Raw genomic sequence first — 24,626 nt, 5'->3', positions numbered from 1 at the left:
CGATAAGAGGAAGTCGATGCGTTGAATGATGAAATATTTCAATTGCATAATATTATTTAATATAACCTAATAATACTTTAATTCCATAATATAATTTAATAATATCTTAATCCAATAATAAAACTTACTACAATCTAATAATATCTAAATTAAATAATATGTTTCAATATAATTTCACAATATTTAAATTCAATAACGTAATATAATAACATTTTACTTTTAATTTAATTTTAGCTCAATAATAGCATAAAATATTATTATCAACAGTCCTACCTTTACAATCTTAATAATCATAAATTACAAACTTTGCAACTCGACTCCATGACGTAACGCCAGCGTTAAAATCATTCAGAGCTGCTAGAAATAAAAACTGATCGCCATAACAAAAAATAAAATTCCCAAGTGTAAACATTATCACGGTACAATTGCTGTCGGCTTACTGGCTCCTTCTAGGTGTCGCAACCAATAATTATCTCATTGTCAGTGTTTATGAGTCACTGTGTTCTGGATGACCTCATTCAATTTCCATACATACAAGACTTCGTAACAGAAGGTTCCAATCGGACGATAAGTCTCTTTTGATAGCCACGTAATTAGGGTTCTCTTGGTGATGAAAGGGTCGACCTATGTATATTTATTAAAATGCACAACGGACCGTTCTTGACGCTTTGCATAAATTATAAACTAGATGTACGACTTTAGTGTAGCAACGTCTGCGAAGGTACAATAGCCGCGTGCAAGTTTTGCGTTGCTATGCTCACAGTTTAGGCGAGTTTAGTGAGCAAATTATGTACACAAGGACGCCCCTTTTGCCTTGAGGATGATTTTGTTTATTTACAATGGATACAAGTTTTCTTGATTAATCACAGCCATGCAAAGAAGAAAAGAGAGTGAGAGAGAGAGAGGGGGAGAGACTAAGAGAAATCCTTAACAAATAGGACTGCGAGCCTTCTCACAATTACCTGTCCCAGATTTCGTCATTTCACGCGATTTGTTATGCAGTGATGCTGCCTTTTACAGAAAAGTAAATAAATTCAATCATCTCGAGAGAGAATAATGCGCTGCAAAGAAATCTACGAGGACTGCGCCGCACGTCCCAGTTTACGAAACAGGTTCCTACTTTCCCATGACAAACTTTGCGAATTAAACTGGGATTAACGCGGAGACAAGACAGTTATTTATAAATCTGAGCGAGTGGCTCTCGAAAGGACTTCTTCAAGGATTAGATCATAATTCAGGGATAGATCCTTTGATTCCTAGATCGAAGTGTATTAACACTTCACCGACAGGTAGCTTATAAATTAATTATCGTGGCAAGCAATAATTTGCTATTTGTTATTGAGGTTATGTCAAGGTTATATTATATATAATTTTTTAAATATTAGATACCTTTCGCAATGAATAAAATAAATAAAATAAATATTGTTCAATGCTAATTTTATGACAATATAAAAATTTTTATCGTCGAATGGCCGGTTGCTAAAGCGTTAATTATACAGAATTTGAGGTAGAAACGAGTAGGTTAATAAAAAATCCTGAAGAAGTTTCAAAGAAGAACTCCCTCAGGACTCCATCCAGGAGCAAAAACAGCTATGCATCATGGTCATAAGTTGGGGGCTGAGGATGTCGGAAATAAATGGATTAATCGTAAATCGTGAAAAATGTTTTTAAAGAAGCACATTTTCGAGCACTTCGTTATAAACGAAGAGTGAGGTTATAATTCTCCATCGGAGTATATAAATTACGAATAAAGTGTGTTGAAGATAAATGGACGAATCGTAGATCATTAAGGATATTCAAGGACTCCGTTCTGAATCAGCAGCATTTTTCCACTAATCTGCATAAATTCAATAATCTTTATAACAAAGGGGAATGATTGCAACTCTCAGTTGATGTTTTATAAAAGGACTTTTCTAAGGATTCTAAGGATCATCAATTCTATAATAATAGTAAAGATAAAATCATTAATAAACTGGTAGGAAATTAGTTTATTACAAATCTCATAGAATGTATAACAAAAGGACTTCTTTAAGAATCGTCAAGCTCCAAAAATTGCTGATAATATATAAGGAAAAGAAATGGGTTTTTCTAAAATTTACAAAAGGTATGATAAAAGGACCTGTTCAAGGATCATCATTCAAGATTATTGACAACTGTAAACCAGGCTCTAGATCAAAGTTTTTAAATTGCACAAGACTTAGAACAAAAGAAATAAATATTATTAAAAGTCCCGGGAAACCTGCAACAAAAAGGACTTAAACGACCAACCCCCTCCCCCACGTCTCAAAATTAAGCTCCAAAAATTGCTGACAACTTAAACCAACGGAAAACAAGTTTATTCGAAATCTCAGAAAATATATGCCAAAAAAACATCACGGCACACCATGGAAACGAGGTTCCAGAAATTCACTACGGTATAAACTAAAAATTCCTGGTCAACGATAACCCTCAGGTACACGGATCGGTGCGTGGCCGGCAGGGCAGGTGTTATCAGAAGCTGGTAGATTCGAAAACTGCGCGTGTGGCGCGAGCAGATCTGCTCTTCGCCCCGCATGCGCGCATTTATCGAGCGGCGTAGCCTCGGCGAGGCAGTCGCCGTGCGGAGTCGAGTGATCGCATCGGGTCCCCGGTGACTACACACCGTTCGCCGTGGAAACGTAGACTGGCCAGTGCTAGAGACGATAGTGAGCGTGAACGCGTCGTTATGGCCGCCTCGGTAGCGGTCCGATAAAGGCGCCATACATCGTCGATCGTCCTGCGAGAGGAGTCCCAGCGTGTAAGGTGACGGGTTAGAGCGGGGCAAGACGGAATAGAGCAACGATGCCGGCGGATAGTCCGCGATGACCGATCGTCGTCCCGGCCCCATCAGCTACTCGCTCTACGTCGGGTTCGCCCGAGCGTGAATTCTGGCAGAGTGCTGGTGCGTCGTGTGTGGTGGTTGCGCGGCGACAGGTAGGCCCAGCGAGGTGGATCGGGGCCCGGACCGCCAGGCGACCGTCGTGCGACGACACCTTACTCGGGCCAGCCGGGCATGGCTACTCTAGCGGGCAGCTCGACATCGGGCCTCGTCAGGCCGCCGACCATGCTCGAGCAACTCCTAGAAGAGATCAACTTCCAGCGTACCAAGGAGCTCAGGCAGATGCTCAAGGATGGTGAGTTAGGATTCCTCTGTACCTCTTTGCAGCTCTCTTGGCCGAGTTGGATGGGAGCTTAACATCCTGAAGCAGTGCTTTATGCGCCCTTTTCGCAGCTAAAGCCTTAAAGTTCAATCCTCTTTTAACTCTTTTAATTCAATTTATTCCCGCTTCGGTTTCAATTAACCCCACAGGATTATTTTGATGTCCAGTGCTGGGGCATTTTGATTCTAGAGCAGCGTGAGGGGTGGTTGTGTACTGAGGGAACTGGAGTGGGGGTTAGGATACGCGAATCCAACTCTGTTTTAGAGCTGGTTCCGTCGTCCTCCATTCTCGAGCTTCGATTCGATAGCAATCGGTAATGAGTTTTTAATAAGCTTCGATAATAATCATAGATTTATTTCTCATTACTGACAGATTTCAATCTTATAAAAGCGTCGAGATTAGGGTGGGGAGCTGTAGGGTATGCGAATCACATTGTAGACCTCCGTTTCTCATGAGCTTCGCCCTATTTTATAGCTTCGAGCGTTTTGATCCTGGGAGGGTTTATTCCTGGAAGAATTCATTTTACAATTCGGTTTTCTATCGACAGGGTTGGCGGGTAGGATTTAAATTATACAAATTCTCCTTTATTCTTAATTTTTCGTTTCTGATTTTTCATTTCTGATACGAGTTTTGAGGTATTTAATTTTAGAAGAAGAATCCACTATAAAAAAGGCCCCAAAGTACTCACGTACTGGTGAAGTTAGGGTACCCGATTTAGAGTATGCTAATTTGTCTCCGGCCCTTTTTAAGAGGCTTAGGTTTACCCTGAAGTTTATCCTTTAGGTTTAGATAGGGTGGGCAAATTTGTTTTGCGAAGCACATGGTGACTGTAACGCTACCACCCTCGATAAAAGTTAGGGCACAGCATTAGCAGTGTATGATTCTCTAAATTTTTAATGGGCATCGTTTTATCCGGACGGAGAGGGTAGAAAGGGTGGATATTTAATGCTGGAAGGTTCTAACCCCAGGAAGATTTTGTTTGCGAGTGCTGCAGGGTGTGTTATAGTAGGGTCGTGGGGCAGTGTTTAGGGTGTCTGTGTCCATTGATCTTCGATTCTGATAGGCTTCATTTGATCCTGTTGGGATCACTCATTCAATTATTCCGAGCTTTAAATTATAAGTTATATTCCGCGGGTTTTAATACCTTTAAATTTTAAATCGATTTTAACGTTCTCAATTCTTTATGATACTTTGTTATTCTGTTTTATATATTTAGGATCAAAAATGGCATCTGTAGTTTAAATATTTGATTATAAGAAATATTTATATATATGTTATATTAATTATAACAAACATTTATATTATATTAATTATAATAAATATTTATGTCATATTAATTATAATGAATATTTAATAATATTTATACGCCACTTTAGACCTACTAAATAATTACAAGCAGAATAGAATTTGCCACGAATGCAGTATATTTTTATTTATGCAATTAAGAGTCGCAGTCTGATGATTAATTATTCACTGAATATTGTATAACTGCATCTATTTCCATCAAAATTGGACTTTAATAAAATATGTATAGCATTAAGCTTGTTACAGACTGGATTTAGGACTTTAATTTTTTATAAATCCATTTTTTTTATCCAACAGGCTCTTCAAACAAATTGGTAGCATATAAAACCACTTTAGCGTTTAGATGCCTTAGCAGAGATATTCGATTTAGAGATGCGATCAATTTGATCGGCATCCTCGATACGCTGCGAATTCTTTTCATTTCCGATTGGGGCGGGAGGGATGGAGGAGGAAGAAATATGGCCGAGAATACGAAGGCACTCCATTGATCGGCTCTAAGCTTGATTGTTCGCACATAGAGAACGTTAAACGTATAATCATTCAGACTAAATTAAACCTGTTCTCGCATGGTCGTTAACTTTAAAGAGTCTAGTCATTGTTTACGATCTTCTTCCTGCTAAAATAAGAAACAGTATTCGTTACCATTCACATAGTTGTTCAGTCTCGATTTAAAACACCTGCGAACTTGCATTTTACATTATCAAAAAATTGTTTACGCAATATATTATTCTGGTCGTCCTTCACTGTGCGATTAGTATGCACAATGTTTATACTGAGCAGTCTCAATATGCTTTATATAAAATGATATAAGCCCTCTCTCTCTCTCTCTCTTTCTCTCTCGGTTCATGTTTTAATTAAAATTTCCATCAACGCAAGAATTAAGTCTAACCCTCTGAAAGGTAATCTACATAATCTCTTTAATATTAATCGCCAACCCAAGACGCGGAGAACAATCTCTCTCCTAATCAACACGCATACTCCATACGCGTGCATTATATCCATCATTCGCCTGAAAATATCCAAGCCGGCGGGAAAGGCTGATTCAAAGGAAACTTCTCGGAGAAGTTAAACATTTCCGCTCGTGTGACTTTGGGACAATGGACAGTTTTATATGGTGTTCCAAAATAATTTTCATGTTGTCAACTTTGATATTCTGTGTACTGTGCTATATGTATTTAGCATACGTATTGTTCTGTATATATTATACTATATTTATTATACTGTGTGTATTATACTGTATGTATTACATTATACTATGTATATTATATTATGTGTATTATACTATGTATATTATACTATATGTACTAAATTATGTGTAGTACACTATATTATAATATACTATGTATATTACATTATGTGTATTGTACTATATGTACTATACTATATGTATTATACTACGTGTATTATACTATATTGTACCATATAGAATGCGTTTAGTACAGTATAAAATATATACAGTAACAAACTGAAGTCTTCATACATCTCTCAAGCCATAAAAATATTCTCAAAACTGAACCAATTCAGCAAAATTATTTATCAACCTTAAAGTAACCAAAATACTGTACAATGACTAAAGTACTTTGTTTTTAATTTTGCTATTACTTAAAATAACAAAAAATATAAAATTTTTTAAAAAGTGATCCTCTTTTTAAAAGATGTTCGAATATTTTAATCCGTCTCTTTAAAGTACACATACTATGTTGATACTGATTTATACCTAAATCATATAAAATGGAAATGCTGCAAATCCCAGAAATTATATTCAAAGCAAAATGGCTCCGGTTAATTCCAAAAATCGACTGTGACTTTGACTCGTCCAAAAAGAAGTCGTTCAGACGACGGCTGGTCGTCGAAATCCTCGAGATGCGAGGCATCGAGTCCGCTTAGACCGAAAACAGCGCGCACTTCTCGCAGAAGGATTTAAGCGCGGTTAAGTCCGCTTCCCGCTTTCGGTGGGGGAGTTCGCGAGCGTGCTCGAGCGGTGAGGGTGTGTTCCCGGTGGGAGGGGGACCGAGGCTTTTGTTTGGGAGACGCAAGGGCTCGCTGCGAGGGTGATTTCGCGATCGATGGGCCGAGGGCGAAATGAGCGACGATCGGTTTGTATGCGCGTCCCTTTTTACACGTGTATCCCCCGCGTTTCACTTTCCCGCGAACCCTCCACTAAATAATTCGAACGCCGCGATGCTCCGTCGGGCTCGTAAATTGGTTAGGACGCGTCGCCGTCGTCTGGGATGCTCCGAAAAATTCTGGCTCGTGAAACGTGCCCGGTTTTACCTGGCAATTGCGCAATCGATGCTAATTTTCAATACCGCGCGTCGTTGTAAATTTATTTTATTTGAACGGCGCTACGGGTATGGAAATTTGTAGATCGGGGAGGTGTTTGCAAACTGTTGGCAAGCGTGAATATTATTACATTGTTGGCAAATATGGAAATTTATAAATTGTTGGCAAACATGGAAATGTTTAAATCGATGGCAAATATTTATAAATCGCCGGTAAACATAAAAATTTGCAAATTCATGGTAGATATGAAAATTTGTTGAGTCTAGACAAATATTTTATATAATAATTTCAATAAAAATATTTATGTATATTTTTTTCATTCATAAATATTTATATGTAACTTATAGATTCCATATTGTAAAGAAATGTGGCAGTATACAGATTTTTGACAAACATGAGAATTTATAGACAAGTAAGAACAATATTACTACTATTATAATCTTGTTAATAAAGAGTTAACGTATTGTAAAATTTTGATCCTACAGATCAGTAAATTTTCCAAAAATGATTTTGAAAGAAAAATTAGCATGTAGTAAATTCTCAAATCGGTCGAGTAGTAAGCAGAGATTATAAAGGGGTGCGGTGTGATAGATGATGAGGAATTATCAGGAGGGTGCTTAGGGCGTTAATTATAATAAGATACCTGCAATCAAATTGGGAAATTAATACAAGTTACATGGTGCACAAAATTACAGTAATATTGAATAATTCATCATTACCTTCCAAAAGAGGGTGATTGAAAATATATTTGCAATATTATATTCTCGCTAAAATTACCACTGGGATGTTCCCAATAATCAGAAAATAATTAAGATTATTTACTATAAAATTAGAAAACGAATACGCAGCGAATAACATTAATATTTTTGACACTTACTATAACACGAGAAACATTTTTAAAATTCTATCAAACAATTTGAATCATTATAAACCCTTAACCCGACTAATTTATTATACATTGAATAAAAGCAGTTGTTAAAATTGCTATCAAAATCCATGAGCTTGCAAGATACATTTTTAATGATCTATATAAATAAATAGAAGTAACATTTCTTAAATATAAATAAAATTATTTAGAACACTGAAGCTATTATCATCCAAAAATAAATCGTTTGGCGAAATAAAAAATAAGTTATTGCACTTTTAAAGGTATCGAAATATTAATGTCATTCCCTGTAAATGTCAAACTGTGAAAAGTCAGAAAATAAAATACTATCGACGTCCACGGGACACGAGTCGTAAAAGAGAGAGAGTCGCGATCCGAAGCGCCTAGGGTTGTAAATACGCGATCCAGCCCTGGCCGATATTCTCGCCAGCTGATCCGGGACCATCCGTGTTTACCAACAGAGCGGTCTCCTCGCGGCGACCGCAGTGATTAGGAAGAATACATTTCCATCGATTTGCGTCTTTAATTAGGCACCGCGAGGTCGGACGCATTCGAACCGTCTTAACGACCGCGCGAAGTCGAACAACCGGGCGACGTCGACGCCTCGCGCGGCTCCTCGCGTAAATCCTTTTGTTTTCCGTTCGCGGTGATTTTCCAGGTCAACAATTCTCCTTCGAGCTGCGCGGATCGCGGATGCCTGATATTCCGTCGAGCATGAAATTTCCGGTGTTTCGCTATCTCGAAATCGAAAGTCGCTGCGACGACCGCGATTTCAGGATCGATCACAAATTCTGTTCGCGGGCGACCCTTAAAAAATGAACACCGCCGGATCCTATATACATATATAGGGGAAGTAATTTAGTTGATGAGGCCGAGACCGAGCTGCCAAAGTTTGCCCTAGTTTGACTATACAAATTCCCGTACTCAATTTCGCGGGGATTAACATACGGGAGGTTCGCTCTTCATTCTTCATGGTAATGATTCCTTGTGTGAAAGGAGAAATGCTACTAGGTTATTATTAACTAGCGTATGCTTCCAAATTTTTCATGTTTTACTAGACAACAGTGTGAACAATAACATTATAGAGAAGTCACAGCGTCGTCGAAGATAATTATTTTATCGCGAAATCTGACAGTTGTCGTTGACATTTTTACGATAGCGTGTTATTCGTTATTTAATTCGTGATGCAATACGTGATTAAAATCTTAATTACCGATTAAGATAAGCTCAATTGTTTTCATTCCACGAACTATACGTGAAATATATAGAAATTTTAATTGACTGTATGTGAAATACACAGAAATTTTATTTCACTATTTGTGAAATATAGATGAATTTCACAATATGTGAGATGTATAGAAATTTTACTTCGCTATATGTGAAATAAAATATACAAAATGAACATATTGTATATACCAATGCACAGTGATTCATATATCCATTATCCACTTTTTTTTTTAAATATAAATATCAAGAATAATAAAATATTTAGAGGGCTAATTAATTGTGTACAAGTACATAATGATCTATAGTCTAGCCATATCGATTACTCGAATCTTTCGCGATCGTAGATGGTAAGAAAATATTTTTCTAAAAGCAAGCACAGTATCTCCGATTTTCGATATTCGAGAGATAGTCGATACACGGGTAGTTTTAATCTTCTAGATAATGATCGTACAGCGATAAGCCCAGACTCGTTTCGAAGCCTGAAGCCTCTACTTTTCTAATCCGCCGTTCATTTTTTGCTGAGATTATTTTATATGACGCACTGAATGAAAAACTAGAAATACATTTGCCCTAAAATAAAAATATTACAAATTCCAATATCTTATATAAAAAATTACGCGACAGAATTTGTCGTAGATTTTACGATAGTGGCTTCCCGTTTCCTATAATTATTTCAGACGTAATTATTTCAAACGTAATACACAATTTTTTAATCATATAACAATAGTATATAATAATTAAATTCTCCACAATATAATGACCAGATGTTACATTATTTAAATCGCAAAGCCTACTGCGAAATAAAACTTGGAACCAAAAAATCAGCGTGATAAACTTGGCACCTCTGACCGAAGAGGCACGAGACGCAGACGAGGAGGCACGTGACCGGCATTGTTCATGCTAGGCGGCCACCACGGCGGTGTCCCGTTTATAATTATATCGCGCGGCTTCTTTAACTGCGAGATTCGCGGGGCTGGCTTCTCTGCGAATCGCACCTTTGCAAACGAACGGCGTTGATAAATCTAACGAACGAATCACCGTAAACACGCTCGTTCTATAAAAGCAACGTGACGTAACTCCCGTGCCGGCCGCACAATTAGGCGAGCCACGCTTCAATACCAGCAAGCGCGCGTCGTCGCGTGTGTCTGCAATTGTCTGCCGCGCTGAAACGCGGCAAGGTTTCCGCACCGATGACTAATATCCTCGAACGACTGCTATGCTCGTTCGAACCCATTCCCATTTGTGCATATTCCGTAACAAAATTCTTTTTTTAGGTAATTAGAATAAATTAAAATTTATTTTTTTACGTGAATTAGGATTTGCTAAAATTATATGCCACGATGATATTATATAATTCTATTTAAGATCTTGAAAATTTATTGTTAAAATTATACTCGTGCGAACGGTATTTTGTTTTGGATCTGTGGAATGTGAGACAGTTATAAATGATTTAATTTGTAACTTAATTTCGACTTTGTTTAATTTTATAATCGATTTCTTCGCGAATTAATGACTCCGATTTCGCGACACTTTTGCGGTGCACTGTTTAGGGTATTTATACGTCGAGAATTAAATCTGATATTTCAGTAATAAAAATTGTAATAAAATCCGTGAAATAATAAAGATAAATAAAATAAAATTTTTTTCGACGAATTTATTCGAATGTTACATTAAAATTTATTTTAAAACTGTGTCTGGAAAGAATACATATAAAAGCGCGTCAACCAAAACCGATAAATAATATTATAAATCATTGTAAACACAGACAGCGATATTTTTATCGCCAAATTAACTTCTCCGATTTTTCAACATTTTTATGATACAGTATTTACATGTTAATAATTAAATTTGATGCGCAGAAACATCTGACATTAAATTAGTTCAGCTATTCGGAAAAGGAAAATTATTTATGAACAGTCCGGTGTCACCAAAGCCCAGGCGTAACAATTAATCTCCCGAGTCCATTGTTCTCCGGCAGATCGATAGTCCGGAAACTATCCTTCCTTTATTTTTTCCAAAGCCGAAGCGGGTCCGTCGTTAGCAGAGGCAGCAATTAAGTCGCAGGACCGTCGTCCCCGAATATTGCTATCGATTTATCCGCCCCTGTCCGAGATTCGGTTTGTCGCCCAGCCTCTCTCGCCAGAAAGCGTCTTGTTTTCCTCGAGCACGGGTCCGCCGCGAAGCGTCTTGTTTTCCTCGAAGACGGAGATAATGTCCGCTGGAACGCGCGGCGATCCTCGGAAACGCGCAGACGATCCTTCCCGAAGCGAAACGGGAATTCGTATTTTTATCGGCGACCTTCGCACCTGTGACGCGACTCTCTCTCTCTCTCTCTCTCTCTCTCTCTCTCTCTCTTTCTCTCTATTTTCTCGTTCGCGTTTAATAAAAACCGGGAGAGTGAGAGAGAGGTGACTGCATGTCTGCGACGCATCACTATCTCTTGTCGAATTCCGCGTTTCTCTCGAAAGAAATCGATAGCTCGTCTCGCGACGCTCCGGCTGCTCTTTGCCATTATTAAAACGGAAAAGGACGTCGGGGCATTTAAGGGTTGTTCACGGTGCTCGTTAAAATTAGAATGCTCCCTGAGGAATGTTTAATGTCGCTGTGCTGGGAAAAAGATTAATATATTATAACGGAGCGAACGTTTTTATTGAATCGCTTGCGAGGAGATCGTTAACTTCCTGCGCTGAATATAAAAATATAGAGATAAGCGAATTGTGAATTATTTTGTAGAACAATTTGTTGAGATCTTGATGTATATTTGATAATTGTGCATAGACAATTTTAAGTAGCGCTTTTCTAGGCAATTGTTTTCTGTGGATTCGTTTCAGGTGTCTATCGATTTTCCAAAGCAAAAGAATAATATATCTTTTTTTATTGATAACTATATTTACGGTGCACTAACTCGAGTCATTTTACGTCATTTTATAAAAATAAAGGAAACGTATTTCTCTAAATTTTTAGCGATATCAGTGTTCGGTTTTATCGACGTCTCATTCAATAAGTTGCAATAAAAGAGGCGCGAAACGGGGTCCCAAGGGCCGCCATTTTATGTGACCGTACGAAAGAGTCTCTAGCTTTTATGATCGAGAGATTTTGTGTACGGAATTGTCGGTTCGTTGACGATGATGCGGAAACGTTGTTTCAGACTCCGGGTTCGTGGTACTGCAGGGCACAACCTACTGGACAGACCTGTTCGTGCGGCATTTCCTTTTCCAAGCGGAGCACACGATCGACGGCGACGATCTGCTCTTCTTCGTGCGGAAGAAGCACGTGAAGACCTCGTCGAGGTACTTGCCGAAGTTCGAGACCGAGGTGGACGTGTTCCGCAAGGACAGCAAGAAACTGCCGATCGGCGATCCCGACATCGATTGGGAGGAAACCGTGTACCTGAACCTGGTCGTACATCAGTTCGACTACACGCTCACGTTGGCGATCTGCACAAGAACGAGCCCCAAGGAATTGCAGGTGAGAATTGCGACTGACCTGGGCCAATCATTTTTCTTGAGAAATGTTCATTACAGCCGCAATGATTTACAATGATTTATAGTGATTTACAATGACTTGCAATGATTTGCAATGATTTGCAATGATTTACAATGATATTCAATGATTGGCAATGATTTTCAATGATTTGCAATGATTTGCAATAATTTATAATGATTTTCAATGATTTGCAATCATTTGCAATCATTTGCAATGATTTACAATAACTTGCAATGATTTGCAATGATATTCAATGATTTGCAATGATTTGCAATGATATTCAATGATTTGCAATGATTTTCAATGATTTTCAATGATTTTCAATTATTTTCAATGATTTTCAATGATTTGTAATGATTTGCAATGATTTGCAATGATTTGTAATGATTTACAATAACTTGCAATGATTTGCAATGATATTCAATGATTTGCAATGATTTGCAATGATATTCAATGATTTGCAATGATTTTCAATGATTTTCAATGATTTTCAATTATTTTCAATGATTTTCAATGATTTGTAATGATTTGCAATGATTTGCAATGATTTGTAATGATTTTCAATGATTTGCAATGATTTTCAATGATTTGCAATGATTTGCAATAATTTACAATGATTGGAAATGATTTTCAATGATTTGCAATGATTTACAATGATTGTACCCTTTTAGTAAATATTATAATTTAACCATGCAGTGTCTGACAATTAACTTAAATGTTCACATGCTCCATTAAAGTCTATTTTAAGACCAACCGGTCTAGAGCGAGTACGTTTAAAAACACGTTGAACAAAATCGATAAATAAACTTATAAATGATCCTAACCATAGCAAGCGATATTTTACTAATTAAATCGATTATTCACGTCGCAATTATTCTCCCGAATTCCACGATTGTTGATGAATGAATATTGGTTGGCAGGTCCTCCGAAGACACTCGCAGAAGGTGTACGCAAGCCCGAGCCGTCGCCGCATGGACGCGAAGGGCGACCTCGAGGAGATGACCTACCCGCACATCTGCTTCATGGTGGACAATTTCGACGAAGTTTTCTGTGATATTCTAGTCAGGGACGGTGAGATGGTATGCGTGGAGCTGGTCGCCTCCGACAGAGAGGGCGCGATTCAGGGTGTGATTTTCCTCGGTTCTATCAGATACGACGCGCTCAAGAAAGTCTACGACGCTAGGGTACGTCAGCCAGTTTTTCTTCACCGTCACGGCCGACACTTCCGTTCGCTTATAACAAAAACGCGTACCGGCGAACGAAAAAAAAAAACGTAACGCTGTCGCTTCGTCTTGCAGTCCAGCTTGAGTACCAAGATGGCGCAGCGCATGACCTTCGGCCTGTTTTCCGGCGCGGCTTCGCAGAGAATAGAGTTTGTTCGGATGAAAGGACCTCGTGGTACGATTAACTTTACTTCGATCTTATCTGCTTAGATACAAACTCGGTAGACGCAGCTTAAATATTCAGACGTTACTTGAAAAGACATAACTTGATTCAAGATTAATATAAATTGATTTATAAGTAAGAAATAATTAATATAAATTGTAGAAGTGAATTTTTCTGAGATTTTAGAGGAATTAGGTCGCTGCTCAGTGACTAATAAATTTTTGCAACAGTTGCAATTTTTTGCAAAGCTGTAGAAATGTATTCTGTTGATCTGAGTAATTTATACGCATACCGAAAATTTTGTCGAAAGCTGCATGCTGCAATTTTTTCAATTTTTTATTGTTTATAGCTCGAAACTGAAAATATCAAAAGTATAAAAGCTATTTTTTGTATTTTTTATGTTTTTTCTCTCATTTGAAGCGATTGCAACTATTGCAAAAATTTTTGTCCTCATTGTGTAGCGAACTAGTCTCTTTAACATGCCAAGAAAATTGAAAACATTAGGCACCATTTTCTTTTTAGACTTTTAAAAGATGTCCGAATATTTTATTGTGTAACTTTAATTAAAAATATATATATATATAACATATGCACTTGCTTCTGGGCTTGCTGCTTCGCGGCGTACAAAATTTATGCTCCACTGTAACAATTGTAAGACTCACGATTTTATTCGTTATTGTCCACTCAAAGCACACACTGTGACATTTTTCTTATTCCATAGAAATTGTAGTTGTTTTGTGTCGACTCTAGCGACTCTATCGTTCTCCTAGAAGTAAAGATGCATTATAACTTGATGGGCCTAGAAGCCACTCAAAGTACACTGTGACATTTTTAGCGATGGAATTACGAGCCATTGAATCAGTAATGTTTACAACTCCTCACCTTCATTAACCATTTATGCATCTTTTTGTTTAAATTAATTTAACCTTTCTACTCTATTTAATTTTTGAACAGTATTATTCTTTAATTATTTAATGTTTCAATAGTTCCCTTACCCCACTATTTAATTACCAGAGAGTTGCTCTATATTTTCCATAACTTCCAATTGTCTCTAATCACCTCAAAACTATACTTAAAGGTTTACTTTATACTAAAATTTTTAATTGTCTCTAATTAATCATCGCAGAGCTATATTTCTATATCTATGTTCCCTAAAATACGTAACTACCTTTATTTGTCACTTGAGAGCTACTCTACGTTCCTCAAAATTTTTATTCTCCCTTTATTTAATAATTTAAAAACTACCCTCCCCCAAATTGTTATTCATTCACATAAACATTTTGCCACAAATATCTACTTCACATTTCCTCATCGTACTCTATAATTTTTTAGCACCCATTCTCGATCATCCTTATCGAATCTAAGCATTATTAAGACAACAATGGTTCTTCTAGGTAAAGGCCACGCTGAGATGGCTGTGACAAAGCCGAAAGGCTCGGGCGCCGAGACACCCACGTCGGAACCAGGCTACTGCGCCACCGATTCCCTCTGGGACGCCGATTGGGACGACGCCGAGGAACTGTTCATGTACCGGCATCAGCGAAGACTGTCGGATCCCAGCGCGAACCTGAACAATTTCGTTCGCGGCGGATGGAGGACGAAACCGGACACCGCCGCGACGAAGGCCAGGTCCGAGAACGAGGGACTGGACTCGATGGCGAACGGCTTGAGCGAGATTGAAGCTGGGGATGTTCGAGACGGTAACTAGAGCACCTGTACACCCGTCTCAGAGGGAGGAGAGCCTTGATCAGCTGAAAAAAAACAGGAACGGGGGATAAGACACTCTACACCGTTGTAGAGGATGGAGGCGGTAGCAACTGTCCGAAATCAGTGATCCGAAAATGTATTAATCGTAGAGATCAGATTTATTTTAGTCGAACGAGTGTGCAGATTTTTATGCATTATAATATTATTGAAAATAGAAACTAGATAGCAAAAATTATTAGAAATGGAAACTAGATAGCAAAAATTATTAAAAATAGAAACTAGATAGCAAAAATTATTAAAAATAGAAACTAGATAGCAAAAATTATTAAATTATTAAAAATAGAAACTAGACAGCAAAAATTATTAAAAATAGAAACTAGACAGCAAGTTTAGTCTTTCTTTATAAAGTTTCCATAGATTAAAAATGGTATATTGACATTTTTCGATTCTAGTATTTTGTTTATATTTCTAGGATTTTAAATTGCAACTACTCAGTTTTGCTATAAATGCATTAAAGTCTATCGATAACAATATCTGGGATTTGTTATGGTATTGAGATAAATTCAATAACTAAATTCAATACAAAAATTCAAAAATCAATTCAATTTCATAATACAATAATTTTATTGTAGTTTATTATTGTTCGTTCATGTTAAACAAATATTACTTGTTATAACGCACAGTGAAACTAAGTAGAGTTTCAGACTCTATATGAATATTTCTGAATTAGGACGTATTTTCATTTGTGGGATTTTATTATATTGAGGTACATAACCTCAATTACGTTAAATTTAATTCAACTGTTCTTTTAAAGAATACGTTAAAAACCACAGTATTTCTAGAAAAATTAGGGAACATTTATGTTTAAGTGAAGACAATATTTGACATTATTTCATTGAATTCTATTGAACATTTTTTTCATAGAAAATATTAAAAATTACGATCTATTTAAGAAGTTAGACAATATTAACTTTTTAGTGGAAAGATATGTGACTATAGTCTATACAGATTCTTTCTATTCTTGTTGCATATTACAATGAAAATGTAACCATAGAAATTCTATCATATTAACAATTATATTAAATCATTAGTAATTATATTAACGATACTTACCGAATTAAATATTTTAGAAAAAGAATTAAATAGTAAATATTTTAAATGGTAAATGGTAAATATGTTAAATGGTAAATGATAAATAGTAAATATGTTAAATGGTAAATTATAAATATGTTAAATAGCACATAGTGAATATGTTTAAACTTTAAACACGTTACGAACAGAAATATTTGTTCCCCAAAGTAGTGCCCAGGTGACATAATGTCCTTTTATAATTCTCTCGGCAGTTGCTACCGTTCCTCAGGTACACTAACCGGTCCTCATCCTCTATATTCTCTGCCTGCGCCCTTCAGGATCGATTCGTGCATGCGGTTGTGTTACGTATCTGTGTCTACTGCACATTTCTTTCTCTTCGATATAGCGTAGCCGTGTGTACCACGTACAAACTAGAACCAGAATCGGAGAAAAATAATACCGAACTGATTTATTCCTCAGACGAGCCCGGAGACGAGGTATCGTGCTCGCGAGTCCCCGTGATCGGACGAACACAAGACCAATTAAACAATACCATATATAATATATCTATATCTATATCTATATCTATATATATTTAAATACGATATAACTTTTGCATGCTTCCGATTCGAGGGTACTAAAACGAAAATGCATTTACTTTGTTTCCACCACGACACTGCGAGATCCGTCTCCCCGGATCATCGAGTATCTTACAAGTCCAGAGAGTTCGCTAAACGATCGAACAAAAAAAAAAAAACAAAAAAATCCTCTCGTCAAGAATCCGATGCTCGCCCGCGAATCTAATCCGATCGTGTCGGACCGTTTTTGGTATCGCCGATTTTGGGGATACAGAGAAAACGAAACGTCGAGAGAGAGAGAGAGAGAGAGAGAGAGAGAGAGAGATGGATAACAGTTTTGTGCCACCACCGACACCGCCACACGCGTTCTATACGATAAAGTAACCTATTTAGAGACGTCACGAGTATACGAAATACGAGGGGGAAAAAAGTGAGAGCACACCGAGTGGACGTTGTTGTGCGATCCGAGATTAAAAGAGAGATCGCGATGTTGTTACGATCGAGAGAAAGAGATCATAGAACGAAACGAAAAAAAAAAACAAATATATATATACATATATATATATATATACATGTAAGAAATCGAAACAGACAGAAACGCGAGAAGATGTAAAAATGCCTTTGTCTCTAATCAGTGGCATCTGTGCCATGCCGGCTCTTTCCTTTGTAGCCGACCCACAGGATAGCAGCTGGGGCGGCGGGGGCTCACCAGGAAATCGCAGGCATCTACCCGGCAAGCAACAACAACAACGTCCCAAGCAAAAGCAACGTAACTCGTGGGAACGCGCCGGTAACGAGAACTCGCCGAATCGCAAGGAGGCCTATCACGAAACACACGGTGAGCGTGCGCCTGTGTGTCGTCGGGATGTTCGTTCTTTGTCTCTTGAACCCGCGGTATCGTCGACCTTCCCAATCGTCACGTGATATCCAAGATTATAGGCGATGCCATCGTATCCAAGACGATGACCTCGGTGGTCACGTCTTCGTGTGTTACCATGATCTTCGATTGCTGAGAGGATTCGCTCGTTTTTTATAGATCCGTTCGATCGAATTATCATATTAAAAAGGAAGTTTAAATATTCTTTTCTGTCACCTTGCACCGTTTATTTTTGTTTAGAGCTTGTTTATTCTCTCTTTAAAGTTGAGGCAATGGATGAGGTTTTTTTAGCAAATAATTATCGAATAAAGTAGCAGACAACTTGCTCAGGCTAACATTCTTGAGAAGTTTGAGGAATTGAATTGCTTATGCTAAAGAGGATGTCCTAGCAAGGGATACTATTTAACTGATGACATAATCGCATCAATTCTTAGTTACAGAACGAAAGTATATGCCATAAAAGTCACGAAAATAGAGATTAAAAATGCTACCGAGGCGTGGTCTGTCCTCGAGAGATTAATGAACAAAAAAAGGAAAGATGAAAGGGAAGAGTGTTGTTGATTATTATTTATATTATTATTTATATCTCTAGTCTCTCATAATTTCACGTCATGAGACAATTATCTTCGAACGAACAATTTATCATTATCCTCCACTTACTTTTTCCTTCTTCTTTGTTAACCTCTCAAGATCAGACCAAACAGTGGTAGCACTATTTATCAACATTTTTGTAATCTTCCTAGTATATATTCTCAAGCTATGTAAAACAAATCGTCGCGACTTTGCCGTCGATCGAACAGCGTTCCATCCAAGGGTGCAAAGGTCGGTGACACCGCGGACCAAAGAGTCGCCCGTTCGTAAAGAGACGAAGAGACGAGGTACAGCGATGGCATGGGCGTAGATACGAACCGAGTTGTTTGGTGGCAGGCCTCCAGAACCACCAGCACAACCATATCGAGGTCGGTAGCGAGATACTGGTGCCGGCGGCGGCGTGCCTCACGGACGACAACGTGAGGCAGAAGCTGGACGCGGGCGCCATTATGGTACACGGCAAGGAGGAACTGCCGTTGGGTTACGAGGAGGAGCAGGACAATAACCGGAAGCGGCGACCGTACAGCACCGGGCAGATCACGAACGAGCGGATCAACAATCTCGAGAACGACGAGGAGCAACGGCGTCTCAGCGACGACGAGGTGTTCCGTTCGCGACGGCCGGACGGTCGTCGCAGGCTTAGGTCGGCCGGGTCCGACCACGAGGAGTACTACAACGCCGGCCGTAACCGGAACAAAAACGACGACCAGTTGAAAGACAAAAACGCGAACTCACGTATCACGCGGGGCAACCTGACCACGCACAGGCAGAGCGCCACGCTGCCGAGGCGGAGGCGAAGACGAGCACTGTCCGGAAGCTTCGCTGGCAACCCTCTACCACCGCACAGAGTCACGCCAGACGGCACAGCCATCTACTATTGGTGCGAGCTCCCGCGCCGCCCCGGCTCACAGGGTAAAGTCTTCTTCCACCCTGCTCGACACCACCTCCACCAATACCCCCCCATAATTAAACCGATCACAAAAGCGCCTCACCGTCTAACTTGACCGCAGGCTGCTCCCTTCGGCCGACCGCTTCGTCGTGATTCGGGACTCGCACTCTGTACAGGCTGCGAGGATGTTGTACAGTGGGTCCCGGGGGCTAATTTCATTACGAATGGAAATATGAGAGAGCTACAGTAGGCTCTCGTATCGCGACCATGATCGAGCTGTTCGTGTAACACGATTTAACTGCTGAATAACGAAGCACGCGAGTTGCTTGCTTGCTACCACTTAGTAGTTAAATCTTTATTCGCGTAAAGATTCTTATAAGTTAAATAAGCAGAGTTAAATCTGATTTAGTTGCGTGTTATATATATTTTTTTATAGATATAAGACATTTCTGTTTTATGGTTATTTTGCTTAACGCGAGTGTATTGTTTTACATCAGTGATTCGATTTATTTAATCCTAGAACGGTTTGTATTATAATACGTTACATAAATGTTTTTATTGCATTGAAAATTGCGAATCAGTATTAGTGCTAATATAGTACGAGTTATTATAGTGATTAATTTATTAACCGATTTATACGGGAGTCTACTGTATTTGGAAGAATTCATTCTAAACTGTTATCTTGAATGGTGTTATTTGAAAGTAGAAGAAGTATCAATCTGTTTGAAGATAGTAATAGTGTTGATCAATTCGAGAATTGAAATAACATCGATCAATTTGAAAATGGAAATAATATCGAACTACTTAAGAATAGAAATAACATTGATCCATTAAAAAATAAAAATAGTATCGATCCACTGGAAAAGAAAAATAACATCGATCTCTTGAAAAATAGGAACAGTATCGAAAGGAATGTTCTATTTAAATAGCACTTGCTACATTTATTTCTATTGTGAGCCGTCGTTTTGAGGTTATAAAACAATCTACGATCGTACGAATCTTTATCACGTTCTGGGATTTTTCGACCACCATGCATCGTTTGCATTCAAGATCATCCAAGTATACTATTTTCCTTTCGATTAATACCGCCTTTGACGCGTGACAATGATAATCTCAATGCTCCCTAATTCCTATGATATCAAAATCTGAATCAGTGAAACCGGCTCATCAAAAAATGCCCACCCGAGTAATCTTAGTAGCATTAACTCCCCAGTTGCGAGCTCATTTTTATCAACGTCGTCAGCACACTGGGTGGTCCATGAAATTTTTCATAAAAATTCTTCCCCCCCCCCACTTCGAAAATTAGATCTCCGTAGAAGTATGACGCCAAAATCGCGAACGATCGAACCCGAACGAAACTATGATCCTTCGACCCTGTTTCTAGTATCTTTGTCGATAACCTGCCGTAAATTAGATGCATGATTCTCGCGAACGAGATCCTCAGAAGTAGATATTTTCTTTGAAAGCTGCAATCAGAGATGGACCGGCCCGTCGAAGGCACATTCGAGAGACAAAAATTCTATGCGGCGAATCGCGCGAGCGAGTCAAAAGAAAAAATGTTCACTAAAAGAAAATGGCGGCCATCTCTGAATAAATTCCGCCGTACATTTATACAAATCCTTTTAGTCACGACATAGAACGTTATAGTAGCTTTAGCTGAGAGTATTGGTAGAAGACACAGATACACTCCATAACACAGAACAGCGTCGCGCCGGCGAACATCACCACGAAACCACAACGGTACCGACATAGAAACCACAGAACTTGCCCACCACGTTACAACCGTAGCGATCGCAGGCTTAGAAACAGGGTTCAATCGGCGTCCGAGATGAACGCAAGCTAGAGAGGAAGGCGGACACACGCGCGTCCTGTACAGACTCCGTAACGATGCCAGTCCTCGAGGACCGAAAAGCGATCGTTTGTCGAGCAGCCTGCCGGACACGTCAGACATGCGGGCAGTCATGTTCCGTCCATTGTACCCGGTCCGTGGTAAATAATAGTTAGAGAGCAGCCCGACGGTTTTTCTGTGTCTCTTCCGTTTTGTACGACTCCAGGCTCGAAACCAATGACTGTGTTTATGAGGATGGTGAAATTACAACGGCGACGGGAAGTACGACCGCCGTTGCGATTGAGATCGGGATCGGTCCGTCGGACCACAGATTCGTTGCCTCGGATGATCTAAATCGTTGTTGTGACGGTGTCTCGTGCTGGTGGTGGTTCGTAACGAGGGCAATCGACGCTGCGATCGGGCTAAATCGACTCCGCGTGTTTCACCTCCGGTATAAACATAGTCATCAGCGGCGGGATGCGACCGCGGTGGCGGCACGTGGAGCAGGCATGGACAGCGAGGTGGCCCTCGGAGCGCGTCGGCTGCTCCGCGGAGCTAGTCGCGAACAGTCTCGAAACTCAACGCCGTGATCACCCCCTTCACGCAAGTGAAGACTAGTTTCATCGTTCTTACGGAAAGCCTAACGCTGAACCTAACATCGCTGTTCAAATAACCGGTCTCACATTTTTCATTTTCGAATCGTTGAAATTGTGAAGACACTCTCTTAGGTAACAATGGAATCAATTTCTTTATTCAAGTATGGATTACGATAAAAATTGATTTAAATAAACGTTGATTACTTTTAGGATTCTGTAGGCTTAGTGCCAGTGGGCGTGGTTCCATTGCTCCTACGAACACAGTATTCTTTGTAATGCTATTATTTCGAGTCTATGCCCTTTAGGTACCTTCAAAATCTTAATCTTCTTCCACTGAAATAAGATAATGATAATATCTTTATTTATCAACGGGATAAACCCGTAGTCAACGATGATTTATTTCGTCTTTCCTCCGTACGACGATCGAAGTGGGCGTGGTCTAGTCGCTCCGGGCGTGGCCTAGTCGCTCCGGGCGTGGCCTAGTCGCTCCGGGAGTGGCCAACGCCGCTCCACCGGGCACATCTGCTCATGCCTGCTGCAGAGCCGAGCGCCATGATCAAATCGCGTCGGTAACGATTCATCCCCCCATACCCGTAGCGTTCGATCTCTCCGCACGATCCGACGGGAATCGATCAGAGTGATCGGAGAAAACGAGCGAGGCTTAGTATGCATCCCTTTCTCTGTACTCCTCTGTTCTGCGCACCTGTAGCTGAGATGTTGTATTGTTGTATACCACGTTCGTTGACCGTGCTAGTTATCCGCCGGAGAATGATCGGTCCGCCGATCGTCCGGCATCGATCGTACCTCTGTAATAATCGATCCGATCTCCGTTGCACCTCGATGTCCGACACGTGATTCACAATTCCAACGAAGTCATTTTCCAGGATCATAGCTGCACAAACACACACACCGACGACGAGTGTCAATGGGGGCGATCGATGGCTGTCGATGCGTGATCGGTGCGTGTGTGTTTCTCTGTCCACAGAGCTCGACGACGGTGCATACAACCCGCTCTGGACCATGAGGGGATTCACCCAGACGTTCCACTTCTGGAAGGAGACCAGACGGGCCCAGTCCGTTCCCCTGAACGCGTTTCTCACGTACATCACGCTGCCCTGGTGGAGCATTGCCAAAGGTAAAAGATTCGAGCGTTTGTCTGCTTTGAAACTGTGTAGCTTCGAAGTGTAGTTTCTTGAATTAAAGATTCTTAAATCGGTTCTTTGTATATATATATGATATGTGTAGATATATTTATGATATATGTAGATTCATTTATCCGTAGATTTATTCATTTAGCTGCATTAGAAATAAAGACAATTCAATTTAACGAATATATTAACACATTGACTGACAAACCTTTTTTCAAGAAATCTGTTCTATACGCCAACATTTCTGATTTTTAAATAAATAAAATAATGTAATATTAATATGTAAAAAATAATAATAAATCCTTCTGTTTGGTAATATTAATGACAGACGTGTTAGGCAGAACCATAAAATTGACATTAAATGATCAAAGATCTTGAAAATTATTAATGACTGTCGTATATTCATTAGGCTAAATAGATGAGAGATCTGCTACCTGCAATAATAATAATTTGACTTCTTTCTTTTTTTGTTGTATTGTAGTCACAAGTAAACTGCGAATTTCTATGAAAAATTAAAATTTGTTAGATCAATTACAAGAAGTGAAGTTTAAGTAGTGGATGGTAGGGTAAAATAGAATACTTAAAACATTGGAACGGAATAATGTAAAAAGAGGCAAACGTAGCCTAGAATTATTAACAATTTTGCACTATGATACTACGACTAGGAGGAAGTGAATCTCTATGTAGGAAAAGTGAGGTTCTCCGCAAATGATAAACTATTCACATCGCGGAAGTGGCAGGGTAGACCGGAACAAACATTTGTATAAAAGCGTATAAATCTATTGTGAACTATTAATCCGCATAGAAACTAGTTATGTACAGACTGGAGCAAAAATGAGACGATATTTTAAATGGTGTAAAAATAAAAGTATTTCAGTCATTGTACAGTAAACTAGTCTCTATTATCTCTGAACAAATTCAACTTCTTTAGATCAATTTTAAAAAAGTTATACCATTTTACAAGTATTGACTAAATTTTGCTCCCTATTTTATGTTCAATTGTTTGAAGTAATTGAAGTTTAAGGACAGTTTTCGTTGGAGAATTTCTTGTCGACTTTGAACAATTTTTGAATGATTAAGAAGTGGTGAGGATGATTGTCTGGTTGCAGATATTCTTGATCATCGAGAAGGACCTATCCTGACGTTCTAGCCAAGGTGAGGCAGCTCTGTTTTCATTTCCAAGGAGATTACCATTTGCCATATGATTTCCCACTTTGTACGCGCTTGGACAGAAAACTGTGGTCCAATGAAATCGACGATATGTATAGACGAAGAAATAAACGAGATACTATTTACAATCCCATGGCGTTCAATTTTTCCTTTCGAACTTAAAAATGATTTTTACATATCTTCATTGTTGTTAGTTCCAAGGGGATTTTGATCACTTTCTGTACTTTCCATGTCTATTTCAAGATCACGGCGAAAGACGCAAGTTCAGAGATTGACCTCGATAACTTCATTTCAAAAAATCGCAGCCCCATTTCTTTTTCTTTTAAATTAAAGAGGAAGAATCAAACTTTATTCTCCAGTAAATGGCATCCTCGAAAAAAATTTTACACACTCTGGGTATTTTATCAAACTTAGCAATT

At 39.0% G+C, this 24,626-nt stretch overlaps 1 protein-coding gene across 3 annotated transcripts; it reads left to right on the top strand.

Annotated features, from left to right (window-relative positions):
* Nucleotides 1–2,604: 2,604 nt before the first annotated feature.
* LOC144475919 (uncharacterized protein KIAA0930 homolog) lies at nt 2,605–24,329 on the top strand. 3 transcript variants are annotated; one of them, XM_078192337.1, is made up of 9 exons: nt 2,605–3,152; nt 12,029–12,348; nt 13,287–13,550; nt 13,665–13,764; nt 15,147–15,452; nt 17,779–17,946; nt 18,913–19,488; nt 22,875–23,024; nt 24,147–24,329. In XM_078192337.1, exons 1-9 carry the CDS (start codon nt 3,032–3,034, stop codon nt 24,185–24,187), a joined length of 2,046 nt encoding a protein of 681 aa, XP_078048463.1. In that variant the 5' UTR covers nt 2,605–3,031; the 3' UTR covers nt 24,188–24,329. The 3 variants fall into 3 exon arrangements, with proteins under 3 accessions (XP_078048463.1, XP_078048464.1, XP_078048465.1); XM_078192338.1 differs by lacking the exons at nt 17,779–17,946; nt 18,913–19,488; XM_078192339.1 differs by lacking the exons at nt 18,913–19,488; nt 22,875–23,024; nt 24,147–24,329 and having other exon boundaries at nt 17,790–17,929.
* The last annotated feature ends 297 nt before the right edge of the window (nt 24,330–24,626 follow it).

This window comes from Augochlora pura, chromosome 10, assembly GCF_028453695.1.
Source record: "Augochlora pura isolate Apur16 chromosome 10, APUR_v2.2.1, whole genome shotgun sequence".
NCBI lineage: Eukaryota > Metazoa > Arthropoda > Insecta > Hymenoptera > Halictidae > Augochlora > Augochlora pura.
Note: the sequence above shows the minus strand (reverse complement) of the source record. Positions and strands in the feature narration are given on the sequence as shown.

Excerpts from the sequence above, each read along its gene's own strand:
- LOC144475919 (XM_078192337.1), top strand. The coding sequence starts at position 3,032 with ATGGCTACTCTAGCGGGCAGCTCGACATCGGGCCTCGTCAGGCCGCCG. Across the intron at positions 3,153-12,028 it reads CAGGCAGATGCTCAAGGATG|ACTCCGGGTTCGTGGTACTG; the intron begins GTGAGTTAGGAT and ends ACGTTGTTTCAG. Across the intron at positions 23,025-24,146 it reads CTGGTGGAGCATTGCCAAAG|ATATTCTTGATCATCGAGAA; the intron begins GTAAAAGATTCG and ends GTCTGGTTGCAG.